This window comes from Cladophialophora immunda (assembly GCF_000835495.1).
Source record: "Cladophialophora immunda strain CBS 83496 unplaced genomic scaffold supercont1.5, whole genome shotgun sequence".
NCBI lineage: Eukaryota > Fungi > Ascomycota > Eurotiomycetes > Chaetothyriales > Herpotrichiellaceae > Cladophialophora > Cladophialophora immunda.
Window position 1 is genome coordinate 4408582 of NW_015622545.1, and position 11625 is coordinate 4420206.

Below are 11625 nucleotides of genomic sequence, written 5' to 3' on the forward strand. Positions count from 1 at the left end.
CCCCAAACGATGTGAACGGGACTTGTTCTTTGTTTCATGCACTCAATACAGCTTTCTTACGTGTAAGGAGCTCCTAAATGATGGGACAAAGATAGGTTTTCGGGTTTTCAGACGAACACTATCATTTTTACGGTCAAAGTTGTCAACTCATCCACTAATTCTTCCAGTACATCCACCAACATGTTTCTAAAAGAAGGAGAAGAAACCCTACATATTCCTTCGACCAGCTAGTTGGCTCCCGCAGATGCAGACTGTCTGTCATCATGGTGAACATCCTCCAAATGAATCTCCGTATGTCGCTTTGGCGCCATTTCACCCTCAATCCCTGTTTTGTCGATGTCTACAGGGATCTCCGTCTTTGCGAAAAAGAAGTCGATCTCTTCCAGAGATTTCAACTTTGTCTCGGGATACAGGAAGAAGACAATGGCGGCAATGACCGCATTGAACACACAAAGGATGACATAGAACCGATAGCCGATGTTCGTGAGGGCGATGGGGGTGATTTCGACAATCATGAACTGGAACATCCAGTAGAAGAAGACGGCAATGCCCATTCCCTTCTCGCGGATTTTCAGAGGCATCAGCTCGGCTGGATAGAGCCATGTAATGGGAAACCATGAGGTGATGTTGATGGCGTAGTACAAGAAGAGGAATGCCAAAGTGACGATGCCGTATGTCGAGCTGCCTCCTTTTGGAGCGGTTGCAAAGAGTGCTGCGATGATGGCAAAGCAGATACATTGGCCCGCGCTGCCGATCCAAAGGAATGGTCGCCGACCGAGCTTGTCAACCCACAAGACGGGCGGAATGCAGAAGACGACGCAGACCACGCCGAAGAGACCGCTAACCCAGAGCGAGGTCGAATGGGAGGCGTGAATGAAGGTTGTCACCAAGGTAGGGACGTAGTAAGTGACGCTGTTGATACCGTTCAGCTGATGCATGATCATGATCCCAGTCCCGAAGCAAATGCGCTTGAAGTTCTGGGTTGGGCCATTGACGAAGACACCACTGAAGAATCCGCCCTCCGTTCCTTCGAGTTGTCTGGCCTCGGAGATCTCGAGGAGTTGTTGTCTGACACGCGGGTGATCTCGAGTGGCACCATGCCCCTCGAGGCGTAAGATGACCTGCAGGGCTTCCTCCGGGCGATCGTTCTTGAAGAGCCAGTGAGGAGACTCCGGAAGCATCGCGACCAGGACGCCAATGATGGCAATGAAAACAATCTGAAGCGCCAGAGGGAAGACGAAGGCGGTGCGGGAGGTGTCGCTGTGGAAGCCGTAGTTGGTGTAGAAGGCAATCACCAGTCCACACCCCCCAAGCATGAGTTCCAGGCACATGAACATGCCCCGGATCCTGGGCGGCGTCGTCTCTGCCTGCCACAAGCCGACGGTCGAGGTCAGAACGCCCACACCGACGCCCGTGACAATGCGGCCGACCAGCAGCTGGGAGAGTTTTTCGGCAGTGCACTGGATCACCACCCCCACGGCCGCAATGCCGCTGCCATAGAGAATGCTCTTCCTACGGCCAAGGTGGCCCCCGAAGAAGAAGGCGAGAATTGAGCCCCCCGCGCAACCCACATTGTATAGTGCCGATATGGTGCCTAGGATATCGGAACCGGGGTGGTGGAAGGCATTTAAAAACCACGGCAGGACAATAATGCCTCCAAAGACGGCGTTGTCGTAACCAAACTGTCAGAGAAGCCCATGTTAGCCCGCTGATGGCGTCCAGATGTCCCAATGTAATCTGTTTGGCAGCATCGTCTTACCAAGATGAAACCTGAGGAGGCGGCGATTGTGATAAGAAGGAGCAAGGGCCTGCCCTCAACTTTGCCAAGTGGATTCCACATGGTCACCCCACACTGCCTATCCTTGTATAGTACTGGTCAAGGTTGACGTGCAAGAGGAACGAGAATTGGAGAGTGGTCTGGAATGGCCGAGCTCTATATACAGGATGAATCTCGAGAGGGCGTACAAGGGCGCAGAAGGACGCCACGAGCCGGCCAGAAATTCTGCAGCTTCTTATAAGTGACAAACCGACCGTGCGAGGTGCGAGCCGCGAGCCCAGCCGGGACTACTAGAGTTAGGCTGGGGGGATGCTGGCCTTGAGGACAACAACGGCGACATGCTGATGGTGGCGCTGATGGTGCTGTTTGCGGGGACCCCAGGGCGGGCCCGCAACCTATTCACCAGCACTCACACCACCCTGGACCACCTGCAGTTGACCCCTACCAAGTAATACCTAGTTAAACTGCCCTGCCCAAGCCGTTGCCAGAGATCTGGGGCCCCCCTTTTCCCCGGCTGCGCTCCCCTCGGGTACCTACCCCAGCCACGGCATACTAGGCCCCAACGCCGCTCTGGCACCTATTCCGGAGCCTGTTGCTTAGCTTGGACTGGGCTGTGTCCGGCGGTATATCCAGGCTATAGGTATGCAGACACTCCATCAGCACAGTTGAATCGGCCCCAAGGTTATACTCAGTTTTATTTTGCGAATTGGCAATAATTATATCGACACAGGCAGACAATCAATGGTGGTCCAGGCTTGATGCGATCTTTCCTAGTTGTGTAGCTTTTGAACAGCCGGGAGAAAGATAATGCCATGTATCATCTTCAGTCTGAGTCAACGTTGTGGAACAACAACCGATGATGCCGGGTTCAACCCGTCAGTCCAGGGTTTAGGATAGGCGAACTGGCCGAACAGAGCCCAAACCTCTTTTGATTCTTCTGACGGACTCTGCCACAAGGTAGCATTGGGTATCGCAAGCCTTCAGACGCGATAGTGACAAGCAAAAGCTCCTGGCCTCGCGAACAAAGACGGCTAATCGAGTACCGCCATTGATGAGATAGGAGACTTGTCTTGCAGAGAGTTGATATAGACGGTCTCGAAAATGTCCCATGTCAATTTCTGAGTCAATCATCCTCCACGGCTCGGCGGCTCGGGTTTTGGCGGTGATCGTGGTATGTACACCACGTGGAATATGTAGGGGGATAAGCCGTACTGTAGCACCCTACTGCACGCAGACTATCTGGGTCGCCCCGGGTCAAGAGCCTACCCAATAGCCATACTTTTCCATGCAAGGGACGTGGCCCATGGGGGCACCGGGTCACAACCCGGAGACGAGTGTTTTAGGGTTCACCTTCCGACACAGGCACATAGGGTTGAACTCCTCCTCGGCTACACGGCGACACTGCGAATAGCGTGTGTATGCTTTGCCAATGGCACGTCGAACGTCGTTCATTGGATTGGTAAATTCAATGCATCAGGAGAGCACTGGCTTGGAGTCGTTATGACTCCATCTCTGAATCGCCGATCGGTCAAGCTCTCGACTATAGCTATCCAGAAGTCAAGACTGACGTCCCGACGGAGACTTGGAGAATAGTTCATCGCCGTTCCGCTCACACTTGGGGAAGGATCGAATCATCTCTAATTGCCCTTTCCCTTGCCTTGAAAGGTTCAAAGACGTCAAAATTTGGGGTCTCCCGTGCCTAGACAGCAAAATGGCCTGAAGAATGCTCAAGATGGGAATTCAAACATTACCAAATTCCTGTAGAAAACTATCATTTCGACTTTTTTAGCTATAGCAATGATGAAGCAGGTCCCAGTTTCAGTGCCGTAGCTCCGTTTCCCATCTAACCTATAAAAGCCGGTCAGGTCAATGACACGTTGACGGCCTTTTGCTGAGTGAACGCGATCAATTCGTCAAAGCACTCCTCCCTTCCCAATCCCGAGTTCTTCTGCCCTCCAAACGGCATGTTCAGATAATGTTTTGCCACGTTGTTCACCCAGACGTAGCCCGTCTCGAACCTGCTCACCGCGTTCTGTGCCGTCTTGAGGTCGCGAGTGTACACGGCCCCGGTTAAACCGTAATTGGTGCTGTTGACTATCTTCCACATCTCCTCCTCGTCCGTCCACTTGAAGATGCTTTGGATGGGACCGAAGACTTCTTCCTTGGCGACCCGCATGTCCGGCGTGACATCCGCGAAGATCGTGGGCTCGAAGAAATTGCCCTCTTTCATCTGCTCGGGCTGCTTGCCTCCGAGAACCAGTCGAGCGCCCTCGGCGACGGCATCTTTGCAAAATCCTTTGACCCGTTCCAACGCCGCGGAGGAGATCAACGGGCCCATGGTGGTCTTCTCGTCTGTAGGGTCGCCGGGAACGAAGGATTGCTTGACCCGTTCGACTACCTGTGCCAGAACCTTGTCGTGGACAGACTCGTGGAGGAAGACACGAGACGTGGAGCCGCAAGATTGTCCTGCCCACAGGTAGTTCATTCCCCGAGTGATGCCATCGACAAGCTTGTCGAGGTCAGCGTCCGGATAGGCCACGAGGGCGTTCTTGCCGCCGAGTTCGAAAAGAAGAGGTTTCAGCGTGCTCGAGGCACTCCGATAGATAGCCTTGCCGGTAGGGACACTGCCAATCAGCGTGATCATTTTCACTAGGGGATGTGTGGATAGAGTGACTCCGCTGTCGATACCACCATTGACAATGGAGACTACTCCCGGAGGGAAAACGCCGTCGAGGAGTTCGGCGAGATAGAGAGCAGACAGAGGTGCTTGTTCGGCTGGCTTCATAATGACCGTGTTTCCTGCCGCGAGGGGCGCGGCCATTTTCTGCGCACAGAACATAATCGGGTGGTTATATGCCACGATCCTCGCCACGACGCCCAGTGGCTCTCGCAAAGTATAATGGAAGCCTTCGGTCCCCATGGGCACAGTTTCACCTTTGACCATTGGAATCAAGCCGGCAAAGTAGTCCAAGGCGTCGGCGGCGGTGATGGCATCCGGGATCATCTCTTTGAAAGGGTTTCCCGTGTTGATGGAATCGATCAAGGCCAGTTGTCGCGCATGAGCCCGCACAATCGACGCGGCTTTCTGAAGGTATTCCCTCCGTTTCTCGGGATGAATGTCGCGCCACGCGGGAAAGGCTGCGTGTGCCGCCTTGATGGCTGCTTCAGTGTCGGCCGCGGTGGCCTGCGCGACTTTGGTGATGGCCTTGCCGGTCGCGGGATTGAATGTTTCGACATAGTTCTTGGGTGTCTCGGGCGCCTGGAACTTGCCCGCGTAGTACAGATCGCGCTGCTTGGGCAGCACTGTGGCGAGGTGTTCAGGAAGATCAACCATTGTGTGAAGGCGTTTTGGATGGGAGAGTCGATAGCTGCCTGGATAACGAAGCGGCCTTTTCCAGACCGGAGAGTACCTCGACATTGAATATGATATTTGCAACTCTACAGTTGTAGGCCCTTGGGTGGTGGCTGGACATGTTGGATACTTCAACCATGCTGGACGGGCTTTGTTCCGCGGCCTACAACCCGTCGTATTGACCAATGCAGGTGCGCTCTACCCCGCAGTTGAAGCTGTTCTCGATGTCTGGGGATTTTCTGTCTGGTCGGTACTTGGGTGTGGGTAGTGTTCGCGATCGAGGAACGGTGGGATGGCGGGGGTGGGGGATGGAGGGGACAACCAACGCTGCATGTTGTGTGATCAAGGTTGGAACAAGAAGACACCATGCTCTAGACCCGAGAGGAAGAAGGCTCTCTCAGTGCTCTGCTTCCTGTTGTCTTACTCCAAGATCCACACCATCGAGACTGACAAGACTGGGTCGCCGTTCTTCGGGACATGTGCCGGGCGCCAATCAAAACCTACCCATTTCCGCCTTACTTGTGGATCTCGCGATGCTGGATGTATTCCGTCCGTGGGTCAGCGATAGTCCCCATGGCAGCTCGCAGAGGTTCGTGCGAGCTAGATTTGGAGATCGTCTTTAGAGGCAAACGATCTAGGATAAATTGTTCAGATATCCTTGTTGTTCTCTTTATTCAAGTTGAAATTTCCTACACACCTTAAAAATCACATTCTGAACACTCCTAAGCGAATACAGAACCACAGTCGTTGATAAAAATGGGAGAGATTGTATCAGAGAACGCCGTCAACGGTGAAATCGGTGCGGATCATACCAATGGCACGAATGGTGTGGTGACCAAGAGAAAACGCCCAATTGCCATTGACGAACCCGTTGGCCTGGACGAGAAGACACATGCAATAGGATGGGGCAGCGACGCGATTGCCGAACAGATTGCACGGTTAGACATCCCCTACATCGCGCTGTCACCGGGATCCAGTTATCGAGGACTACACGACAGTCTGGTTAACTACAATGGTAATACTCCACAGATGGTTGTTTGTCTGCATGAAGAACACACGGTGGCGGTAGCCCATGGATATGCCAAAGTCACAGAGAAACCGATCCTGGCCGCCGTACACGCCAACGTTGGGCTCCAACACGCTTCGATGGCTATTTACAATGCATTCTGCGACCGAGTTCCTGTCGTGATTCTGGGCGCCACCGGGCCTCTGGACTCGGAGAGAAAACGGCCGTGGATTGACTGGATTCACACATGCACGGATCAAGCAGCCATTGTCAGGCCGAGTCTCAAGTTCGACGAACAGCCGTATTCAGTCAATGCTGCCACCAAGGCCTTAGCTCGCTGCTATCAGGTGTCGGCCACCAAGCCCTGCGCGCCCAGCTACCTGTGTCTCGATGTTTGTCTGCAAGAAGATAAGTTCGACGCCTCCAAGCTGGAGTTCCCCGATCTTGAGCGCATGAAGCCACTCCCACCCCAAGGACCAGATCCAAAGGTAGTCGATGAAGTAGTCGGTCTGTTGGCCGAGGCCAAGCGACCGCTTTTGATGTTTGGACGCGTCAACCGCTCGCAAACTTCTTGGAACGAAAGGGTCGAGTTGGCTGAAACAGTGGGCGCCTATGTCATGACCGATCTCAAGCAAGGAGCAGCATTTCCATCTCGCCATCCTCTACATCCCGCCGCCCCGGCCGTTTTTACAACTCCTCAAAACATTGAGCTGATCAATGCGGCTGATTTGCTCATCTCATTCGACTGGGTGGATCTCGCAGGCACTCTGAAGGCAGCAGAGACAACTCTGCAAGACACAAAAGTGGTACATATCAGCATGGATAGTATTTTATACAACGGCTGGTGTAAAGATCACTTTGGGGTGCCTCCCACCGACGTGCCTGTGTTTGCCGACCCAGACAAGACTCTGACGGCCTTGCTTGCCGGCATCAAGTCCGCCAAGATCCAGCCCAAGGCTTGGAGCAGCGTGGAAGCTACTCAGAGACTGCCGCCGCCGAGCATGCCTGATGTTCCGGAGAACGAGATTCTCATGGGCCACCTTGCAGCCAATCTCTTCGAGGCTCTCGGTAACGCGAACCAGGAGTACTGCCTGATTAGATTGCCCTATGGATGGCGAGGCTACGATCTGAACGCCACCGGGCCCATGTCGTTCCTCGGCTTGGACGGCGGTGCGGGAATCGGATCAGGACCAGGCCAGACGGTCGGCTCTGCATTAGCCTTGAAGGACTCCGGGATCCTCGCCGTGTCGGTCCTCGGTGATGGCGACTTCCTCATGGGCGGCAACGCACTGTGGACAGCTGCTCACTGCCGCCTCCCGTGTCTTATTCTGGTCGCCAATAACCGCAGCTTCTACAACGACGAAGTCCACCAAGAGCGTGTTGCTCGAGCTCGTGGTAGGCCGTGGGAGAACAAGGGCATTGGCCAGCAGATCACCAATCCGATCCCTGACCTCAATGGATTTGCCAAAGCGTTGGGTTTGACCGTCCCAGGTCCCTGTGTGACCGACCGCAAAGATTTGCCTGGCATGATGAGCAAAGCCGTCCAGCTCGCCCGGGAAGGCCATTCCGTCGTAGTTGATATTGCCATTCGCCCGGATGGGTATTCTAACGCTCTGGAGAAGGCGAGATGAAGTGTGTTTGTGTCCTCATGGCCATGAACCTTGAAGTGGAGCTAAATGCTTTCAAGAAAGGGGAGAGGTCCTTATTGTTTTACGTGCTTCATGTAGATGAATAGATACACTATCACCTGAATAACGAGTAGCAACCGATCATTAAGAAGCCAAATATCTTCCTCATAAGATTGTGCGCCGATAAGGTGTGACCTCTGACGGACAGCACGGTTCTATTGCAATCAACACATACATCGAGCAAAAAGAAGTAGAGAAGCTCATGAAGCTGTAAGTGTACATCTTGAGCAGCCGTATAACAATCCCATATCCAGGCTAGTGGTAGGAGTAAGTGACCACACGTGCCGAACCAAAGATATAGTCCGGACGTCTATCCCCTCAAAATTACAAGGATATTACGTCGCGAGAGAAAGAAAATATATGTACACTTTATCTCATGGTATACCGGCCAGATAGCAGAAGGCCTTCGAAAATATCGAAAATAAGAAGCACAGTCTGAAACAGAAGAGCTGCCATCTTAGAATATAGCCAAGGGAACTCAATAGTTGCGAGGTGCCTGCCGGAATCAAATTTCGCTGGTATCATGAACAACTATCGGGATACCACTGTAGCCAACCATACACTAAGTACCCTTGTGAAAGACGACAACTCCCGAGCTAAGAAGTCAGAGTAAATACCATGTAACTTTTCTGGTCAGAGAGTGCCACTCATTTTGACGCCGGCTCGCCAGTCAGTCAATCAGCCCATACGAAAGGTGTCATATTCCATACTGTCCAACGAGCCGAAGCCGCCACCATTAAAAATATCCGACGTGGGATACGGTTGACCCATGGTCGAGTATTCGACACCGATAGAACCCATCGATTGGTCTCCAAACCCATCCAGCCCTTCCATGAAGAACAGATCGCCCTGGAGGGGCATCTCAGGCAGGGGATGGGGAGCTCCGGACGGCGGTGCTCCGCCTCCAGCATCGGCTGCATCATTGGAATTTCCACTGAATAGCGAATGGGGTCCGTTGAGAGTCCGTTGGCCCCCTTGGCCTCTGCTAGAAGTTGATGATTGCTGGCCACGGGAAGGAGCAGCACCAGCCGTTTGGGGCCTTGTTGTGGGGACAGTGTCTTCGTCCTGGGAAGCCCGAGACGTCCCCGCCCCGTGTCGTTCTTGGGCAATGGTGTCTTCGAAAAGCTGTTGCAGATTCTCGGCGTACCGGTGGATCATCGAGCTTCTCCTCCCAATCTCGCGGAGGAGACTGATGCCTAGTTTGATGCTTTTATCTTCGGATTCTAGATTGTCGAGGCCGGAAATGGCAATCCGCCTAGCGCTCTCCATCGCCCTGCAGCCGACGAGGGCGGCGACCGACATGTAAAGGTCTGCACTCAGTGTCAGTCTTGAACCTCGCGCCAAAGTCGTGGAGAAAATGTCAAGACACTCCACTCACATTGTGCGTCGGTCCACCACATATTGACCGTTTTGCTTTTGTGCAGGCCGTCAAGAAAATTGATCAGCTCTCGCGCGTTGTTCATGCACTGTCGGACGCTCGAGATGATCAATGCTTGCTGGAAGTCCTCCTGGGGCTGATTGTGTCGGAATGCCACAAACGATTTGCGGTGCAACATGACTCGAATGGTGACATACTTGGTGTAAAGGATGTTGGCTTGTCTTTGGAGCTTCCAGTCCGAGTTTTTGGCATCGGGTCGGAGGTGAGCTGGTAGTGTCTGATGCCAGTCTACCAGACCACAGTCCAAACGGACTACAGTGGAGAGGAACCTTCCATCGGATCGCAGTTTGCTCGAATCATCACCGCCATTGTCGACAATATGACTGCCGTTGCTTGGATAGCATTCAAGATAGAGTTCTCGTACGATGGCGGCGATATTGCGTGAAAGGCTAATGTCAACCAACAAACTGTGGCAGCGAGCTGGCTGCCCATCTGGTTGGCGAGATTCCGCAGCTTTATCTCGCAGGTACTCTCCATCAATTAGCTGTGGTAGCCGCACATCCGATGTCTTGTCCAGGTCTGATGGTGGTCGACCATAGCGCAGACTCAACATGCAGTCAACCACATAGCAACCCCACCAGAGCCGGCGGCGGAATTCCTGCTCGATATGGCTGATGTGCCAGCGCGATGGATCTAGATGTAGGCCCATCCCATGGGCCAGGCGGATACAAAGACCCACGACACTCCAGCATTTGTTGAGATTGTTTGTGCCCTGCAGATAGTGGCTGGTGAGAAGAAGAGTCTGAATTGTTTCAAGATTCGCCGAGTGGAATACTTGGGAGAACAGTATCGTTGTTGATCGTTTGAAGAATCGTGAGCTGGAGAGACAGCCGGCGCCGCGCGGGCTGCTGTCGGCATATTCGCTCCCAAAAGCAAAAACCAGATTGAGCAATGCAAGCCATGATAAGTCCTGGACGTCTTCTGGTCCTGAATTGTCTCCCAGCGGTTGCCAGGTGCGATCGTACTTGGCCCTGAAACTAGGTTCGTGTATGAAAGGCAGGATACTGTCGATGTAGGTAAAGTACGCATTGACCAGACGATCCGCAACGTACCGCTGAGGAAGGGCGAGACAGTCATCCAGTTCTCGACCGCTTGTGTACCTCGCCAGTCGTTGCACCGATGAGACTGGTGGACTGCCGTCTGACGGTCTGGACGAACGCACCGACGGCGACGGACGGTTCCCAGATTCAGTCGATCGCACAGTTGACATGAACGCCACCATTGAAGACTCGCCGAAGTAACCTGGATGTGTAGTTGATCCGGGCTCGCCTAGATCTCTTTCGTCCTTGACCTCGTCGCTGACGTTTCCGCTATCGTCATTTTCAACCCAGCCACTGGGTGGGTTAGCAACATTGTCATGCACAGTTTGATTTGGTAACGTCGAATCAGGCAAAGTAGGAGTTGCAGTGTCAACGCCTTGCAGGGGATTCTCGTCCAAAACACCCGCTGCTGCAGCGCCAGAACTACTACCTCCTCCAACACGTTGAGGTGGTATGGGGTTCTGTGGAGGCTGGCTTTCTCTGAGATCTCTTCGCGAAATCGAGGGGACGCGCTTAGAGAAGGTTGATTGATTAACTGACGCGGCAGAGAGCGTTTCAGCCGCCGAATCGACATGATTCTCGTTCACATCTTGTGAGGCATTCTGGCCTCCAAGAAATGACTGCAAATTCCGTTCCAGATCGCGATTTCTGCCTTCGAGGTGTTCAATATATCTTTCATGCACAGACACTGGTTAGCCACCATGATCATAACCGGTTCAGTGCCCGAATGCTGCAGCCTGAAGAGCACCAATGCATCATTCTCACAATCCCAGCAGGGCAGCACTCACTCTTTCGCAACGCTTGCGCGAGCTCTCCATGGTACATAGAAACACTCGGTCCGACGATCTCGACATCCACTGCAAGGCGGTTTGGAGCCATCGCAGCGACTCTTGCGCAGTCGACAAGCCTCGCAAGCCAGGCGTACCCTCTTTCGAGCTGTGCTGCCACCATCCCAGGATGATTGTCTACGCTGCCCGTAGACGTTGTTGTCGACGGTTTCCGGAGACAACGCGCCCTGGCTGTTCCTCCCGCCAGATGGATTCGTGCTCTGCATGGTCTCCATTGTGTTGGTGACAAGAGGATCCGCGGAACAGGAGAGGAGGACAACGGATAAAGAGCCGCCTCGGTTCGGGCGAGATGCCGCAACAGTAGCCTTCAAAAACCGGCCAAGTTCCTAGTGGCAAAGCTACCTAATTAGTGCCGCGTGAGAAAGGGGGCGCCTTGCTTCCCCCAGGTTCTCACAAACCTTGTCATGGGGACAGTTATCTACGAGTCCTCCTCGAAAGAGAGATAGAGGTGTAACTGCCCTTTCGGCACAGAGGGG

The 11625-nt window shown here is 53.5% G+C and overlaps 1 protein-coding gene across 1 annotated transcript; it reads right to left on the reverse strand.

Moving 5' to 3' along the window:
• Positions 1–8501: 8501 nt before the first annotated feature.
• On the reverse strand, positions 8502–11364 carry PV07_09629 (uncharacterized protein; the record flags this gene model as incomplete). The annotated part of the gene is made up of 3 exons (XM_016396902.1): positions 8502–9133; positions 9202–10949; positions 11090–11364. The coding sequence occupies 3 exons, from the start codon at positions 11362–11364 to the stop codon at positions 8502–8504; spliced, it is 2655 nt and encodes an 884-aa protein (XP_016246758.1).
• Positions 11365–11625: the final 261 nt, after the last annotated feature.